At 54.2% G+C, this 19,091-nt stretch overlaps 1 protein-coding gene across 6 annotated transcripts; it reads right to left on the reverse strand.

The window, feature by feature from the left end:
• Positions 1-60: 60 nt before the first annotated feature.
• CASP9 (caspase 9) lies at positions 61-17,305 on the reverse strand. 6 transcript variants are annotated; one of them, XM_037499173.2, is made up of 10 exons: positions 17,136-17,305; positions 12,077-12,353; positions 9,795-9,829; positions 8,719-8,895; positions 8,194-8,283; positions 6,931-7,078; positions 5,150-5,329; positions 4,510-4,619; positions 3,464-3,549; positions 2,264-2,341 (listed from the first exon to the last, which is right to left on the reverse strand). In XM_037499173.2, the coding sequence occupies exons 1-10, from the start codon at positions 17,265-17,267 to the stop codon at positions 2,314-2,316; spliced, it is 1,263 nt and encodes a 420-aa protein (XP_037355070.1). In that variant the 5' UTR covers positions 17,268-17,305; the 3' UTR covers positions 2,264-2,313. The 6 variants fall into 6 exon arrangements, with proteins under 6 accessions (XP_037355074.1, XP_037355072.1, XP_037355073.1 ...); XM_037499175.2 differs by lacking the exons at positions 2,264-2,341; positions 3,464-3,549 and adding an exon at positions 64-609; XM_037499176.2 differs by lacking the exon at positions 6,931-7,078 and having other exon boundaries at positions 621-2,341.
• Positions 17,306-19,091: the final 1,786 nt, after the last annotated feature.

Below are 19,091 nucleotides of genomic sequence, written 5' to 3' on the forward strand. Positions count from 1 at the left end.
TTTAAAACAAAAAGTTGGCACCCATCTTGGAGCAGCCATGGATACAATCAGCAGCAGGTGGTGGAGTCATCACAAGGCAGGCAGAAAGAGGGGTGTCTGGGGGGCCCACGTGGGGGTGGGGGAAGGAGGCATTGGGCCTGGTGGATGATAAAAGGGAAGAGGGAGACACTCTCCATCGACTGGGGGGCACTTTTTTACCCCCCTCTACCCCACCACCACCTTAGTTTGCTCTTCTAAAAAATGGTATTTGAACTAGACCAGGCCTCCCCCACGTTTTTAGGAGACAGAGCAGGTGGGAGTTGCAGTGTTGGTGGCAGAGCCCCAAAAGAAGGGAAAGCTGGCTTCTGATTTCATTATTTTAGGTTTAATTTGCAGAGAACTGTTCCGTTGAATCAAATCGACACTCCGTTATAAAACCAGATACGAAAGCTCAGCCACAAGCATGTGGTCACAGGAGGAAAACTGCACTGTCAAATGGGCATGTCAAAATAAGCAGGTGGCTGCCTTCAAGTGTTCCCATTAATATTTGCCGGCTCCTTGTTCATTTGTCTGTCTGCTGGCATTTCTTTGCCAACGAGTGGCCATAGGCACCAGAGATTCCAGAAAAGTCTATTGGAGGGAAGCAAAAAATCAGGAAAAGAGTGACCATTCGCTAAAAGGCTTTGGATTTGGTTTTGGTTTTGTTTTGGTAAATCGGAGAAAAGCTGAGAGTCCATTTGACAGAGGAAAATCTGAGTCCAACTTTGAGGTGCCAACAGCACTTCAAAGGAGCCTCGTTTAAGACTGGATGGAAGGACACTTCAAGGTCTTTTCCCAGACAATCCGAGGGTCCCTGTCCAGCCTCTGTTGCTGTATGAATCGCGGGGCAGCTGGTCCTGGCAGCACCTAGGGGCCCAAAGCAGAGCCCAGGGCAGTTGTCCTGATGTTCTGTGCCAGCCTCAGCTGCTCCCAGGCACAGTCACAAGGCCACAGAGCAGGGCGCAGCCGACAGGCAGGCCAGATGTCAGGAGGATCGAGCTGGGAAATAAACATGGCGAGGCAGCTGGGCTGAGGCCCTGTGTTCCCCGGGACTGCAGCCAGTGCAGTCACATATGCCCCGTCACGGGCCCCAGGAGTGGCCAAGCCAAGCCACCAGCTGTCCCCCAGGGGAGGCTGTCCCGGCAGCTGCAGAGGGGCTGGTGAAACCTTGCAGTGGTCACAGCCCAGGGCACGCTGTGTGCAGCCTGGAGCCACATGCAGGCACTTGGGAGCACCTGCCGGGACAAAGCTAGACGGGTGATAAGCCAAGGTCAGGACGCTCTGAATAAAAGGCACGAGTAGCAAGTGACAGGAGGAGACAGGTGGCCAAGGACACTCATCCCATCAACAAATGTTCTTTGAAAGACAGCAACACATGACTCACCAACATTCGCCAGCTTTTATTTTAAAAAGTCGTGCATACTTTGTGAAAATATTAAAAGAACAGAGGAGTGTAACAAGAAAAAGTACAAGCTCTCCCTCATTTCATATCTCCAGTTCCACCCCCCCCAGAGATAATCATGGTTAACAGTGTGGTGTGTGTGGTCTTCTGACTTGACCGATGTGCACATACGAAATACCTATCTGTGGACATCCACAGACACTGTCTTCCAGACAAACGTGAGATGTCACGCTTCATCCTGCTCTGTAACTCAATTTTTTCACCTAACACCTAATCACAGTTTACACTGTGTCCATGTACCTTTGTCATTCTTTTGAGCAGCTCAGTAATATTTTGTAGCACCAACATAAAGACAGAACCTCTCATCTGCTTCCTGTTTTCCACTATCCAGTTGTGGCTATGAACGGAATGGATGTACATTCTTGCACATCGGCCTAAGTATTTGTGCTAGAAAGATGCAGGAGCATCATGGGGTGGGCAGATTTTAGTGTTTCTAAACATTGCTAGATGCAGCTGAAAACAGGTCACAGCCCCCCCACACACACACACAATGCTTAACAGAGTCTTGCAAACAACCATGGTGGTCACACTTTCAGACCTCTCAATCTCTTCGAGAAACAAAATCTAAAAACCTGGCCATTCACACATTTGGCATATAATTTATTGGAGTTCACAGCACGCCTCTCCTCCCAAGCTAGAACTCCAGGCTACGTCCCCTCTTCACAGGAAGCCCCGAGCAGGTCACTGCAAAGCCATGATAACATCCTTTCCTCCCAAGCAGTCCGAACTCCCGGGGTGAGAGCTGCTTCGGCAGACCACGGCTAGTTCAAGTTTGCAGCGCGGAGCTGGAGGCAGGGAGCCAGGAAACAGCCAAGCTGCTCTGCTCTGCCCGGTTAACCTGATTCTCTCCTTGTATGTGTCCTGCAGGCAATGGCAAATAACTAACCACCAGCAGCCCCCCCGGGACCTTTTCAGGCTCAGAAAGGTCACAGAAGGAAATCAGTGATAATAAAGTGACAACTACACGAATCACATCTTGGAGAGTCATTATTTAGCAATCCATGGGACATCCAGGGCCCCAAAAGCAAGAATAGACCGGAGTCAGGACAGCACCCAAGACTTTGGGGAAGCCCAACATCCCACTGAGGCTCAGCCAAGAAGGCACCTGGAGGCACAAGTGGCCTCCACAGATCCAGGCCGGCCACTGGTTAACTGGTTCCTGGGACAAGCGACTGAACCTACCCTGGCACCTGGCTGCGCCCCTCCACTTTTGGGATGGGGTGGAGTGCAAATGAAATAAGAGATGGGGAAATAGTTCCAAAGAAGCAAAAGCCTCCTTTATAAGGAAGAGCAAAGAATTGGAGCAAAATGGGGGGGGGGGTAGTGTGAGGGAAGGAAATAGGCACAAGAGCCCATATTTACCTATGATTTATTTTTTAAATACTGCAATACTGCAAAATTAACAAAATTTAAAACTTCATGTAGGATTCACAGTTTTCTGCTCTCAGACTCTAGCCACCCCAAATTTGCTGATCTAAGAAAGACGCTGCTTTGTTTGTAGCCAAAATGTCCCACAGATCAGGGGTCCTCAAAAAGTTGGGGGAGGCAGGGGTGTCCCGCCAGAGGAAATGTGGCAATACCTAAAGACATTTTGGGTGGTCACTTCTCCCTCCAGCAGTACTGGCATCTAGTGGGGTGAGGCAGGGAAGCTGCCAAATATCCGACAGTGCAAGGAGCGGTGCCCACACAAAGGATAATCTGGCCCCAAATGTCCACAGGGCGCAGGCTGAGAAGCCCTGCTCCAGAGAACCGAGGTCGCAGCCACAGCACCCAACAGGGGACTGGCCACTGGTGAGATGCCCCGTGATGTCCGTGGTGTCTGCTCCTCATCCTCCGTGGCTGTCTTTGCCCCCAGTTTGGAAGCTGTTAAGAGCCTGTTGGGCTTCGGTGGAGAAAGAGTTGCCTCCGCCCCCCCCCCCACTGCCTGGAGCAGGAAGGTTTGGGGGTGAAAGTCAGGCAGGGGGAGTGGCTTGGCTGCCTTACGTTTTAAAGAATAGTTTTTTGCGCAGGAAATTAAAGTACCCAGGCATCTGCTTGAAAACCCCTCTCTCTGAAACAGCATCAGCGACCTGTGAAGACAGGACCCCAGGGGGGAGTGTGAGTTCTCGTGGCTGAAATAAGAATTCCAAAGAGGGTCTGGGGGGGACAATCCAGGGAATTAGCACCTTGAAAAAACAGCTGGAACGCCCCCTTGAGGGGGAGTCTGATGAGCAGCACCTCAACTCTAAGCTTAGAAAACTCAAAATTTCAAAATTTAAGGATTCACCAAGTTCTAATCTGTTTGAAAGGTTCACTGGGAGCGACGCTGGGAGAAGAGACGGGGCCAAGGGCACGTGCACTGCTTAGCCCTAACAGAACCCATTTCTCCTGCCCCCCACAGCAACCCATGGCCTCAGAGGTCACATACGGGAGGCCCCGGCCCGGGGCGCCCCCTAGAGGTGGCTGAGGGGGGCCCTGCACTTGCTCTTCTACCCGCCCCTCTGCAGGCACAGCTGCGCAATTGGTAGGCACAAGCCCTGCCCTCGCAACCTGCTCTCAGGGCACAGAACACCTGGGCAGAGCCAAGGGGCCCATGCGGGGCCTGTGGGGGGGGCGCAGCTGTCCTGAGTGAGGTTTCACTGGGTAAGGTGGGGCCGCTCCCGGGCCATCCTTCCCTGGTCCCTCAGTGGGGCCTCCCGAGAAGGGGATATCCTCCAGGGATTGAAGATTCTTGAGGTTCAAGAGTGGAAGACTAAGCAGTGGGGCAGAGAATGCTGGGGTGAGCCCCACAACCCGTCTTCGGGGTCCATGCATGAGCCACTGAGTCATCCCAGCCTCTGGCTCTCTATGGATGGGGGGGCAAGAGGTGTCAGCCTGGAGGCCTCCCAGGAGCACTCCCTGGCAGCACTTCTGAATAAAAGGAAATGTCACTGCAGGCAGTGCTATCTGCAGTTAAGGGCACAAGCTTCTTTCACCTGATTTACCTGCTCACCCCCACCAGCCCCTCCCGGCCGCCTTCACGCTCCTCCCAGGAGGAAGGCCATGCTCACCCTGAGCAGGAGGGTCTGCAGGTCTTCAGAGTGAGCCCACTGCTCCAAGACATGGTCCAGGGTCTCCACGTACCAGGAGCCGCTGTTGAGGTCCCTCCAGGAGACAAAACCTCCAGGACAAAGTTGAACGTTAGCAGAGAGTGGCTCCTCCCAGGTACCCACACCAGCTGGGCCCCTCCAGAAACCACAAGTCCATCAGGAGCCGCCATCTTGACCCACTTCATCTCCTCCACCACCTCATGATGGGGTTTCCCCAAAAAGGAAACCAAGGCTGGGGAAGTCAAGCGACTCACCCCAGGGCTGAGAAAGGAAGACAAACAGCACCTGAGCGCCAGGCACCGCGTTCAGCTGTGGGATGTGCCACCACACCCACATAGCCCAAGGCGTGAGTCCATTTTAAAGATGAGAAGCCCGAGGCAGGACAGAGTGAAGCACACCAGCCCAAGGGAGTGCGCCTTCGATCTGTACCCTAAGTGCCTCGCCCGCCTCACCTTGTACTTCTGGGCACAGGGAGGTAGAGTCACTTGCTCCAGGGCACACAAGTGGCAAGAGGCAGAACCAAGACTCACACCCAGGATGTTTCTCTGGGGCAGACGCGGAGACCCGCTGGCTGGGAGGACAAGATCCCCGGAGGCACTACCTGGGAAGGTGGAGTAGGACACGAAGATGTCACTGGGGGTAGGTAAACTGGCCACGGCATCCGTCTGGTCGAAAGTCTCCAGGCCATCCTGGAACGGAGCAGCGTCCGACTCGGAGTCAATGTCAGGGGCCCTGTCTTCGTGGGGAGCGGAGGCCACTGAAAACCCATGGTCTTTCTGCTCTGCAGGAAACAGAAACGGCCACCGCTTGTCACTGAAACACACAGACCAGGGCTGCTCCGGCCCCCGCCCCGTCCTCTTCCACCCCCAGACCGTCGGGTTCCCTCTGGAGCCAGGGTTCCTGCGTGGGGCAAGCATGACTAGGGAACTAACACAGAAGTTCTACCTTTTTCTGCAAGTTGTATATATTCATTACAAATTGGGTAGGAGGGAAAAGCAGAAGAAAAACACCATAAAAACGAACGACAATGTACACACCCAAAAAAACTGAAAACAGGTGTTCGAACAAAAACTTGCAGTCAAATGTTCCCAGCAGCATCATTCACGACAGACAAAAGATGATCGGAGAACAAAGACGTGCGATGGGGTGGCACCCAGCTTCCAAAGGAATGACGCGCTGGTACGTAAGACAGCGTGGATGGAAGACACGCTTAGCGAAAGAAGCCAAACGCAAGAAGCATTTCTATGATGAACCAGAATAGGCAAATCTGTGACCCAGAAAGCAGATGGGCTGCTGCCAGCCACTCGAGGGAGGCAGGAATGAAGAGCGACAGCGAGTGGCTAGGGGGTTCCTTTTTAGGGTGACGGAAAGTTCTGGAGTGAGATTGTGGTGGTGGCTGCACGCCCCTGCAAACGTAAGTAACGCCATGGAGTTGTCCACATTAAAACGGTAAAGTATCTGTCACTTAGAAACAAGACATATTACTCAGGCTTAAGAAGGATGAAAACCCACACAGGTTACAACCCAGGAGAACACAGGACACCCAGCAGGACACCCAGAAGGACCCCAAGGGAAATGCCGGCTCTGTTCCCAGCAAGGTGGTGCCCCCATGTGGCCACAGCGCTAAACACACAGTCACGGGGCCTGCCAGGGGCTAAGCCAGGACCCGCACTCCAAAGGTCCCAGGGTCCTCACTCCAGCTTTGGAATCTTGCTATTCCCTGAGGTCCGGTAGCTTCTCTTTTTAATGGCAGGAGCTTACATTATCTCAAATTTTGCTCACAGAAATGTTTTTTGTATCTGCATAAGATACAACCATATTGCATAAGAACTTTGTGCCAGGCCAGGAACCTTGGAGAGCTGACCAGGGCATACAAGGAGAAAGTGCTACGACAAGGCAAGAACAGGGGCTGCAGGAGCAGAAGGGGCAGCTAATCCTGACTTTGTACAAGGAAGGGGGTGTTGACGGAAGACTGCCTGGAGGTGGTAACATAAGTTGTAACCAGATGAATGGATGACTAAGAGTTGGCCAGGAGAAAAGGCAGAGAGGGTGGAACAAGCCAGAGCCTGTGACATCCTGGAAAGGTTGAGCAGTGCTGGGATGGGTACATCCCAGTCTGGGGGGAGACAAAATGGCCTGGGCCGGACCAACGAGAGACCAGTAAATCACTAGAGTCCATGGTACGTAGGCCAAAGGGTAGGCAAGGCTGCTAACTACAGACATGGAGGTGCTACCAGTCAGACAGCAGTGGCCATGCTTGGGTCCTCTCTGACTACCCAGAGAGAAACCCCATGCGCATGGTAACAGGCTAGATGGAGGAGGAAGACGGTGGCAGCATCATGCCCCTGGATTCATCTGCAGAGAGGTTGAGGCCCAGCTTACCCCCACCGCAGGCCTGGATGAAGAAGAGCTTGGGCTTCCCTCCCAAGCTGGGGCAGCCGGTTCCATTGAGGATATTCACAATTCTCTCAACGGACAAAGAACAGCCATCCACACCATAAACAGCCCCTGGGAACTGGCGGTGACTGGCCTAGGAGAGCAAGAATCCTGGTTACCAAACCCAGAAGTCGGGGTAGGTGCCTGACAGCCTATTTGGAGGCTTCGTGCCTCCTGGTCAGGCATTTAGAAGGTGCCAGCCTGGAGTGCAAGGCTGGTTCCAGATGGGCACTGGTCAGCATCTGCTCCAGGGGTCTCAAACTCAGAGGTCTAAGGGGCAGACAGGCCAACTGGAGCTTGTCAGCGACTTCCTCCAGGTGGGAGGCTCTCAAGTTATGGTCGCTAGACCAGCAGCATCAGCAGCATCAAGGAATTTGTAAGTCCTGCCCCACCCAGACCTCTGAAAGCAGAAACCCTGCTCATGGGTCCAGCAATTCACCCCCCTAGGTGCTGGGGTTGTTAAACTTCGAGAACCACGGCTCCAGATCAATTCCCCTCAAACGTCATGTGCAGAGGGACCTGTTCAGGTGCTGCCCTGAATAAAGAGTCTGAGAGCAGCCTGGGAGTCTGCATTCTCATGTGCTCACTCCCAGACAATGCCCCTGCTGCCGGCCCAAGGGCCACACAGCAAACAAAGGACCAGAGGAGCAGCTCCTGCCCAGCTGCAGGCAGTTTTTGAGGATGCTGGCCTGGTAAAGCCAGATCTTCGCACCTCTTCAAGGGAAGCCAGAAGTCCTGGTTTTCGTATATAAGTTGCTAGTTTTGAGAAACATGCCTTCAGCTTATAACTTCAGATCCGTCCAACTCCTCAACTTAAAAGATGAGGCGGCTCAGGAGCGGGAAGGGGTTGAGCACACGTCCCAGCATATCAGTGGCCAAGCCCAGAGTGGGTGCCAGGTTCCTGGCTCCCAGCCAGCAGCTGAGGCCCTGGAACACTGCCAGCAGGACTGAGGCAGGAGTGGGGAGCTCTTATGTGCGCTGCCAGCTCTGAGCAAAACCTGGGGGTAGGAGCTCTGTGAGCACAGCTTGTCTCCTCCTGGACTCTCCCAGATGGCTTCTCCCGGGAACACAGTTCCACCCAGGAGGCGCATCCAACTCCTCAGAGAGCCAGATGGCTCCCGAGAGAACAACAGCAGTGGACAGGGCCCCACGGCTCTTCCCACAAAGCCGGGAGTGTTGTGGGCCAGCCCGAGAGCTGAGGCCGCCCACCTCGCAGCCGTGAGAGAGGATGACCACCACGCAGCAGTCCAGAGCGCTGTGGTCCTGCTTCGCCAGCTCGACCAGAGCCCGGTTCATTTCCTACAAGAGAAGGTCACAGGTGAGCCAGAGACTGACTCTGGGGCCCCCCCAAAGCCTGGACAGAGCCTCTTCCCTGTTTCCAGGGCCAAGACTGAAGTAATGACAAGCATAAGAGTTATGTCTGCCCCCATTCTTGGGGAAAGGTGCTGCGCTGAGGCACTGTTCACTGAACCCCCCAATGGGCCCCAAGCTACGACTCTTGTGGTCTAGACAAGGACACAGAGGCTGGGCAATCCCACAGCAGTCCCACGGGGGCCAGCCCTCCACCCACCCTCTCTGAGCCTGAACTTGAACCTGTAACCACGAGCCACATTGCTGCCCCCCTACAGACCTACTTGGGCTCACCCTGGGGAGGTGCTGGTTTCCAGGATCCCTCACTGAACCCGGCCTCACCCCATTCCACCACACATCCAGGCCTCTCCACAAAGACCGCACCTGGGCAGTGAGGTCTCTCTTCACCTCCACCATGAAGTGCAGCAGGCCGAAGCGCCTCTGCAACTTCTCACAGTCGATGTTGGAGCCGGTGCGGGTGCTGAGCGTCGACTTGGGACAGAACGTCACGTTGTTGATGATGAGGCAGTGGCCGCAGGGGTCAGCCTTCAGGACATACGCCTGCCAGAGCACAGGGACCAAGGTAAACTGGGGTCTCAATGTGCCCCTCCAGAAAAGCTGACCCCACCTCCCTTCCTGCACTTGATTGTCTAGAGGGAGAGAGCAGGACGTGCGGTCAGCCTGCCCTCTGAGGGAGCGGCAGGGTCTATGCCCAGCACTCCAGGGCGGAAGCAAACAGATTGCAAACCAGGCTGGGGTGAGCACGAACTGTGTGTGCGTGACGTCCAGATAGCTAAACTTGGGAGAGAAGAAGAACTCCTGCAGCAGTATTTGGGGACAGCAGCTGCTAGTTTAGAAATCCAGCCCCCAGAGACTTCCATCCCCAAAGGACCCCACAGATCATCCAGTCCAGGGGGCGCACCCGAGAGTGGTGTGGGAGTCTCCACAGGCCGACTCGCGCCCAGGCCAGTGCTCTGAGCATCTGGGGCCCTGGAGGTTCCCCTTGCAGTTCTGTCTCACGCAGCCTGCTCTTTTCGGGTACGGTACTGAACACTTCATGTTTACATATTTCCTTGGGTAACTGCTAGGCCAACAGCTCCACAAGGGCTAGAAACACCAATGGTCTGTTCCCGGGTGTCCCGACACGGAGCCCAGGCTGGCACACGGCAGTCACACAAGAAAGGCTGCCGATAGAGAGCGAGTGAGTCTGAAATGGGCACCTCAGCCGATTCTGATGCCCACCCTGGTAGGTTTGCCTCTGACTTCACAGAGCTGGGTGGAGCAATCTGCTCCAGGGAGAGATGTGAGGGGTCAAGAAACAAGAAGGGGCCCCAGACTGGGAGCTTCTCTCCACTGGGCTGGGTTCCCCAGGCTCCCAACAGAGCTGCGGGGAGGGCCTGGAAATTAGAGAGCTGAAGGGGCAAAGCCCACACAATTGGCTGAGCTGCACGCAGACTCACCAAATCGGCATTTCTCTTTGATGTCTCCAGGACACCTGGAGAGAGAAACAAAGAGGGAAACATGATGTTAGGGTCAAACAGGGAAGGGGAAAGGAACTCTGTGAGGGCAGTCTCCACAAACCCAGAGAGCTGCAGGAACCTTCATGGGGTACAGCCGCTGTATGAAACCATTTAAAAGTATCTAATAAAGGGCCTCCCCAGTGGCACAGCGGTTGAGCACCGTGCTGCGAAGCTGTCCGCAGCCTCTGCAGCACTGGTTCAATTCCCCGCCGGCCAGGGAGAACCCCACATGGCGCAGCAGACCTCTCCTGCCTCACCCGCTGCTCCCCTCAGCAGTGTCTTTGGTCCGCCTGCCTGTTCTGCTCCCCGCTCTGGCTCTGGTGAATTCTCTCATCCTCCCTTGCTTCTGACCTGTGCCCCAGTTTTTGTATAAAATAAATAAATAAATCTTTAAAAATAAATAAATAAATAAATAAAAGTTTCTAATAAAGTTAAACACACACCTACCCTCTGGCCAGCAATTATGCTTCCAGGTCCACATGCCAAGAGAAATGAGTGCAACAGACACAAAAACACTTAGCCATGAAGGTTCACTAAAGCCTCATTCCTAAGGCCCAAGACTAGAAACCACCCAAACACCCATCAACAAATAGACAGCTGGACAAATTGTGATTCAGCCATACAAGGGAACACTACACAGCCTAGAAAGAAACAAGAAGCGGGCCTCCCTGGTGGCACAAGGGGGTAGGCACCCTGCAGCCACTACAGCATGAGTTCAATCCCTGGCTGGCCAGGGAGCTGACCCACATGGCCCAGCAGACCTCTCCTGTCTCGCCCGCTGCTCCCCTCAGCAGTGGATTTCAGTAGATCTGCCTGTTCTGCTCCCCACTCTGTCTCTGGTGAATGCTCTCACCACTGGCCTGTACCCCAGTTCTTGTATGCATAAATAAATAAATCTTTTTCTAAAAAAATGAAAGAAAGAAACAAGAAGCCTCAGTGTATATAGTGAGATTCCATTCATATGAAATTTTAGAACATAAAAGGGTAAGGAAGCTGCTGGGACTGGGGGCCTCTCTGCAGACGCCATGGAGCATGGCTTGCAAGAAGTCCTCAGGGAGTATTTGCAGAATGAACACATGAGGACCACGGCTGTTCTTCCTTCAGTGTCAAAAGGGTTTTCATCTCAATCAGCCAGAAGTCAAGTGGCAACCAGCCTATAAGGTTGTGGGGTTTTTTTTTTCCTTGTTTAACCCGGGAACACAGTGCCTGCCTCTGAGTCATGCTATCGCCCACCCTGTTACTCAGTTTGCCCAACAGTAAAAGGGAACAACTGTAGGAACTTCCTTACAAGAGTGGGGAAATTTCGATCAGATCATTGAGGTGAGTGTGCCAGTGACTGGCAAAAAAGCTGGCCAGGACTCTCCCTGTGTTGCCATGGAAAAAAAGTCCTCACTGAAAACATCCCACCTGCCCTACAGCAGGATGGCTGAAGAAGTAGAAGTGGAATAAGAACTACTATCTAGCAATGGAGAACAAAGTATTGATAAAGATGAATGAATTTCACAAATATCACAGCAAGAAGCCAGACTCAAAGAACACATATTATAGGATTTCACTTATATTAAAGTTCAAGAACAAGCAAAAGGATCTGTGAAGACAGAGGTGAGAACAGTGATGAGCTTGGGTGGGGGGTGGAGAGGGTGGGACTGACCCCAGAGAGACTTACAGGACACCAGACTGTTCTAGATCTTGACCACCTGGAGGTTGGCTGAGGTAGGTAAAAATCACCCAGCTGAGCTCTGGGGATTTACATATTTTAGGGATGGAGCCTTGTGACCTTGGGCAAACTATTTAGCTCAGTTTCCTCCTCAGCAAAGATGGGTCCAGGAGGTTGCCAGACTGTGGTGAGGGAAGGAAGGAAAGTATGGGACCCTGCATGAGCCAGGCATGGAGCAGGGTCCACAGGAAAAGGCCTCCCTGGCCTGGGCCAATCCACACCACCAGCCCTGACCCAAAGGCAAATCCTGAACACGCGCTTCAGGAAACACTGGTCAAAACCTGGGCATGCAAAACAGACTTCCACACATGCTTTTCAGAGGAGGGGCTGCCAAAATTAAATCTCCTGAAGACCTGCCAGAATTTTCCACCATCCCCTATGAGAGTACTCAGAAAGACAACAGCAAAATTCAATTCTGCAACTCAGCTTTGTCTGCCAGTATCAGTGGTCAACCCCCAAAGACTGCGCACAACACCCACCCGCCCACCACTTTCTCAGTACTCACGGACATCAGTGAATCCTCCAGAACTAATGTCTGCTGGCCTGGGCACAAGTGGTTTAAGGTCCCTTGGTGGGAGCACTGCAGGCACCAACTCCAGGGGTTCGATGACCACCGGACCCCGCTTTGCTGGTTGGAGGCTTGTTCTCACAAATGAAGCCAGGGCATCCTGGCCTGTGTCCTCCAGGCAGGAGATGAACAAAGGAAGGGCCTGCCTCCCTCGGGTCTCTAGATCTGTGATCAGCTGTCTGGCCTGATCGCACCGTGACCCAGAACCTGCATGCTGTTTGGAAAGAGAGACATGGCATTGTTACCCACATACCTGACCGTGACCCTCACCTTGCCCTCCCAGCTCCCGGCCAGGCACGAAGGTAAAAACTGAGCCTGCAGTTATAGTGAGTATGTGCCGTTCGCCACCTTTACTTCGTTCATTCACTATTTTGGAGGCATCTACTATGTTCCCAGCACTGTGCTAAGTGCTAAAAATATGGCTGTGAGCACACTCAGTCCTCGGGAAGCAAACATCTAGTGGGCGACGCAAACAGGCAAATCAACAGTGAGAAGCAAGGAGACAAGTGACAGGAGGGAAAGCACATGTTGCCGGGGCCGCCGGGGGAGACCCAGGAACCCATCTCAGGCTGGAGGAGCCCTGGAGCACTCCAGGAAGGAGTGAAACCCTTCCTGGGACCCAAGGGGACATCAGGAAGTGAATAGTGAATTCAGAGACATGAGAAAGTGAGGGTGGGAGCAGCAGTGAGGGATGAGGTATCTGCATGGTCACGCCAGAAAGCAGTGAGGAGCTGGTGAGGAGATTTAAGAAGGGGCTGGGAGGCAGAGCTGCCTGGTAGGAAAATCCTCCTGAGATGGGGAGGACAAGAAGGGAGTGAGCCACATCCAGGTCAGGAGGCGGCAAAGATGGCACAGCTGGCACGGAAAGAAGGGAGGGCAGAGCAGAGAAGTAAAGAGAGGGACGCGCTAAGACTTGACAACTGACTGAGTGACTGTGAAGTTGGAGGACAGTCAAGGTTGGCAGGTGTGGGGATGGTAGGGCCAGCCACTGAGATGGGGAGCAGGGTGGGAATAGGAGGACACTGGTTATCCGCTGTTGGTCCTTTAGACCCGCATTGGGTGAATTCCTTAGGATCCACAAGAATAAGATACCAGGGCCTCCCCGGTGGCACAGCGGTTGAGTGCTGGGTTGCGAAGCTGCCCGCAGCCTCTGCAGCGCCGGTTCGATCCCCGGCCACCAGGTGAGGGTCCCACATGGCGCGCAGACCTCTCCTGCTGCCCGCTGCTCCCCTCAGCAGTGTACTTCGTCAGTCTGCCTGCTCTGCTCCCTGCTCTGGCTCTGGTGAATTCTCTCACCCTCCCACGCTTCTGACTGTACCCAGTGCTTGTATAAAATAAATATATAAATCTCAAAAAAAAAAAGAATAAGACACCAAGCTGTCCTCCAACAGCCGACCGCAGCACTGCCCAAGAGAACCTTCCATGACAACGGAAGTGGTCTTCACCGTTGTTGTCTGATCGGGTAGCCTTCAGCCATGTGTGTGGCTACTGAGCGCTTAGGTCCTAGGGCGGAGGTACTGAATTTTTTTATTTGGTTTCATTTTCATTTCTTCTGATTTAAATAGCCACGTGTGACTAATGCTACTATATTGAGGAGCACAGACCTATAGTGTCACTGAGAAAATAATTCACTAGCAAAACAGCTGCATGCCTATTCTTTTCATTTGTTTTATTTTTTACATCATTGTTCATTTTTAAACAATATTTGCTTCCTCCCACCACCTCAGATTGAGTCCCCATCCAGTTTCCTTCCCCAAGGCCCCCGTGCACCATCACCTCAGTCCCCTGTGCTCCTCCCTCCCTCCCTCTGATCCCTCTCCCGCCTCCTCCCCTGCAGGATGTCTCTGGTTTATAATTGTCTGTTTTTGCTTTGTTGTGTTTTGTACTGTTATTATTTTTTTTTACACTGATGTCTTATTGGGTTCCCCTATATTCCTGCTATAAGTGAAACCATCCGATATTTTTCTTTTACCTCCTGGCTTATTTCACTGAGCATAATTCCTTCTAGTTCTATCCACATTGCTGCGAATGGCATGAGTTTATCTTTTTTGATTGCAGAGTAATATTCCATTGTGTATATATGCTACCTCTTGATCTAGTCATCTATTTTTTGGACATTTGGGTTGTTTCCAGGTTTTACCTATTGTAAATAGTGCTGCAATAAACATAGGGGGACAGGTGTTCTTTTGAATCAGTGTTTTTGTGTCCTTTGGGTAGATCCCTAATAGTGGAATTGCCGGGTCATATGGTAGCTCCATTTTTAGTAGACTGAGGACCCTCCAGACAGCTTTCCATAGTGGCTGGACCAGTTGCATGCCTATTTCAGTGAGTGGATGGTGGTGCTTTCATTTCCCTCAACATTACCTGAATGTTCACAGTAAGATGCTGTGTTAAACACATCATTTCATTTAACCCCTTCCACAACCTGATGGGGTTAAGTTATAAGTACCCCCCACTTTACACATGAGAGAAACTGAGTCACAGCAAGGTACTGCAATTTGCTGACACATAAACAGAGCCAGAACAAGGGCTCAGATTCGCACATGTATTTATCAGCCATAACAGGTGTGACAAAATGGCAGTCTGCTGTTGACATAATGTTCTTTGAAAACTCTGAATTTGCTGTAAACATTTCCAATCTGGTTATCTGACATCAAAAATCAAGATTTTGAACTTCTCTTTAAAAACATGAAAAATTTGGCAACCCTGGAGCCAGCATTCTGGTGTGACCAGACTCAGCAGGAGTTGGGGGCTGAGCAGCCACTGCCCGCTGTAGGGCCTCTGTGGGCATTTGAGTTGGTGAGCACCTGCAATATTATGATTTAGTCATTCAAATGACAAAAATATATTTCTCTCACACATGTTTGGTCTTCATCCACACACAGTTCCTGGCTCACAGCTCCAAAAAGCCTTGGAATTTAAGTATTGAGAGTGATGAGTTGTCTCTTGTTATGAGCAACTTCTAGGGACCTATCTAAGGTTGCCAGTGGAGCTGGCTGCCAGTGGAGCCCACCAAGAGACTAGCAGACAGAACCGCCAGCCCCACCCCCCCTGACCTTGACCCCCATGGATGCAAAAGGGGCTGGCGGTTGAATTCACTTGCCAGTGTCAGTGATTTAATCAATCACACCAATTCAATGCAAACTCCATAAAAAGCCAACATGGTGAATCCCAACAATATCCAAGAGGGGCTTCAGACAGCTTCCAGGTTGGGGAACCAGAGCACCTCCACTGTGCCAGACCAGAGCTCCACAGGACAGAGGTTCCTTTGTTAGGACCTCGCCCTAGCTATCTCTCCATCTGGCTGGTGATCCATGCCCTTCAATATCCTTAGTAATAAACCAATAATCTAGTGAGTAAACAGGTTTCCTGTGTTCTTTGAACAGCTCTGGCATATTAACCCAACCTGAGCAGGGGGTTGTGGGGTCCTCTGATTTGTAACTGGTTGGTCAGAAGCACAGGTAACAACCTGGGCTCCAACTGACAGCTGAAGGCCAAGGAGCAGGGCATGGGATTCTGGAGCAGGGGCTCTTGGGAATCTGAGGCCTTTACCTGAGCAAGGTGATGCTCTCCAAGCAGACAATATCACATGGAGTTGAATTCTCTACACCCTGCTGATGTATGAGGGCTGCTTGTTGGGGTGGGACAGCCGCCACATGCACTCACGTCAGAATTGGGTCCTGGAACCCCCTGTTCAGTCCCCTATCTTGTACCCGAAGGCAAGGACATGGCCTCAAGCCATCTTCACTCATAGCAAGGGCTCACAGCCTTCTTTTAACACATGTGGCCCTTATCCTATTAAACACATCCTCCCCGAATCAGGCCAAGGTCCTGGATAATGCCGAGAGCGGCCCAGAAGGCACTGGCCACAGCCCCTAGTGAGACAGGGCAAGCTAGGGTTATTAGGCAGTTTTAGGGACAGTGCAGGAGGGGACCTCTGAAGAATTCAGGAAGGCTTCAGAGATAAGGACGAGCAAGGAAATGAAACCAATTCCACTGGGAAAAACAAACATCCTAGCACCACGGATAATCTTGTTAAGGGTGGTCCTGGTTTTCTTCAGATGATAAGATAAAGTGTAAAGATGCTCACCGGGAGGGCTAGACCATAAAGATAATGATATAACAAATGGGGAAAGACAGACCTGTTAGATAAGGAATGTGAAGATCTCCCACTCAGTAGCAAATTAAGTGAGACAGCCAAAAACTGACCAATCACAAAGAGACTGGTAGAGCTTTAGAATAATCAGGGAAAGAAAGTATATATTCCCTGAGACACGACTCCACTTGGGCTTCCTTGCCCCTCCCAGGCCTGGTTCCCTGGCCTGGGAGTCCCACTTTATTTCTGCTCTTTTTCTCCTCAATAAACTTTTTTCTTCTTCTAAACAAACCTGCCTTTGCTCGCTCGCTTGCTTGCCTGAGCGTCTGCGAAGTTCCTGCTGCGGCTTCGTGAGACACCAACCCGTGGGGGGTCTAGCGGCTGGGGCTCAGCACTGCCCTGCAGCCTGGGATCCGCTCCTGGCTGGGAGACTAGGCCTGACAATTCCGGTATCAAAAGGACTTTTAAAGAGAAAGTCAAATGTCTGAATTTTTTCTTCTCTCCCTTATTCGCAGCAGCCCCCTTATCTCCAAAGCCCCTTACAAAACAGGGACTTAACCCGGGAGGGGCGGGTCCCAGGGCCCGGCACAGCCCGCCCGGCCGCGGCCCCGCCTCGCACCCTTGGTTCCCGCCGGGCCCCGAGGACGAGCCACTGCAGCGCAGGGGTCGGAGGCCCGGAGGACAGCGACGCCCCAGAAGCAGGGTCAGGAGGGGGCTCACTCTGGAAAGAAAACGGGGCTCCCGCGCAGGCTCAGGGGTTCCCAGAGGGCTGGGCGCGGGGGCCCCGCGGGGCAGGGGCCCGGGCGCCGCCTCGAGGTCCTGCTGTGACCCCAGCGCCCCCCTCGGGCCCGGCCGACCCCTCCGAGCCCGACGCCGGCGCCCGGGCGGGCTGGGGCGCACCTGAATGTCCTCGACCATGTCCCGCGTGAAGAGCTCGCGGTCCAGCAGGTGGTCCCAGAGCGAGTCCACCTGCAGCTCGCGGACCAGCCGCAGCCGGCACCGCCGCAGGACCTGCCGGTCGGCTTCGTCCATGGCTGGAAACCAGCCGACCCGGGCCGCGTCCGCTTCCGGGCTCGATGGCCGCGCCCGCCCGCTCCGCAGGACCCGCCCCCGCCCCGCCCCCGGACACACCCCGCACCAACGCCCCGCCCCCGCCCCGCCCCCCCCCGGACACACCCCCGAGTCAACGCCCCGCCCGGGACCCGCCCCGCGGACACACCCCCGCACCAACGCCCCGCCCCCGCCCCGCCCCGCCCCCGGACACACCCCCGAGTCAACGCCCCGCCCCCGCCCGCCCCGCCCCGGACACACCCCCGCGTCAACGCCCCGCCCCGGGACCCGCCCCCGCGCCCGCCCCGCCCTCGGACACACCCCCGCATTAACGCCCCGTCCCCAAGTCGCACCCCGCGTCCACGCCCCGCCTCCAGAATGCACGCCCGCGTCGACGCCCCGCCCCCCAGGACACGCCCCCGCGCCGACGCCCCGCCCCCAGGACATACCCTCCGCGTCGACGCCTCGCCCTGAGCCCGCCTCCACACCTCCGCCCCGCCCCCCAGAACACGCCCCCGCGCCGACGCCCCGCCCCCAGGACATACCCCCCGCGTCGACGCCTCGCCCTGAGCCCGCCTCCACGCCTCCGCCCCGCCCCCCAGAACACGCCCCCGCGCCGACGCCCCGCCCCGAGCCCGCCGACGCCCCGCCCCCAGAACGCGCCCCCGAGCCGACGCCCCGCCCAGAGCCGCTCAGCCCCGCCCCCGGACACACCCCGCGCCACTTCTGCGGGCCCCTAACCTGCAGAACCTCAGCCGGGATCACACATCCGGAGAAGCACAGTCATTTCTGGAGCTGGTCTGCTCGCCCCGTTCAACCTGCAACCCCTCCCCCGGCCGCCAGCGAAGTCCTGGGTCTCCCTCCGGGGCCAGTGCCCAGACGTCGTGGTTCACGGTCCCAAACTCGCACGTCTCATCCAGCCACGCCCAGTTTATACACCTTCCCGTACCCGCTCCCCTGCTTCGGACCCCAGCACCTCCCACCAAAAAAAGTACTAAAAACCTCGTGAATCCAGGCCTTTGAACTCCCGGTGTGGGCAGCTCATCTCCGAGTCCCGAGAACGCGCTCCTGCTTCGCTGGGCATCTGCTAACCCCGCGGCACGTGCTCACTTCCGTGGCGTTACCTCGTTTATCCCTCACTGCGACCCTCTTTTTGTCCCGTTTTCCAGGTATGAACACTTGGGCTCAGGGACGTGACCCCCGTTCACGGCCACTGGGGGAGTCAGTGGAGGGGGCCAGGCAGGATTTAAACCTCCACCTGGTTCAAAGTCACTGCAGAATGCACTCCCTAGAGCAGAAAAGTCTCAACCCCATGTATTCACTTATTTCAAAGTATTTATTGAGATCTTGTCAGTGTCAAGGTTCGGGCAGGCACCAAGAATATACAGGTGAGCAAACACACAAAAAGTCCTGCCCTTAGACGCTCCATTCCACTGGGAGGAGGAGACAGGTGTGAATGAATAAACGATATAGCATGTTAGTGATAAAAAAGCAAAGGAGATTTTAAAAATAAATAACCCGGGGGGGGGAAGAGGATATGAAATCTCTGTATAGCCCCAAGGGACCTAGCTCATTGATTCAGTGAACGGTCACCTCACTCACCTGCGACTGTCTCCCAACCCCACCACCACGCCACAGACACCCCCTCCCTGTGCTAGGGCAGGGCCTGGCCCATTCTAGGGTGCAGCTCTTTCTTGCAAACGGCCTAGGAGTCCTGGTTTCTAGGCTTTGAGTGTCCCTCTCCCTCCTGGGCTCCAGGGTCCCCATCGCCATATGGAGTTGGACAAGTAAGGATCCCTAAGGTCT

Source organism: Talpa occidentalis, unplaced genomic scaffold (assembly GCF_014898055.3).
Source record: "Talpa occidentalis isolate TD23 unplaced genomic scaffold, MPIMG_talOcc4v2.1 talOcc4.9, whole genome shotgun sequence".
Classification (NCBI taxonomy): Eukaryota; Metazoa; Chordata; class Mammalia; order Eulipotyphla; family Talpidae; genus Talpa; species Talpa occidentalis.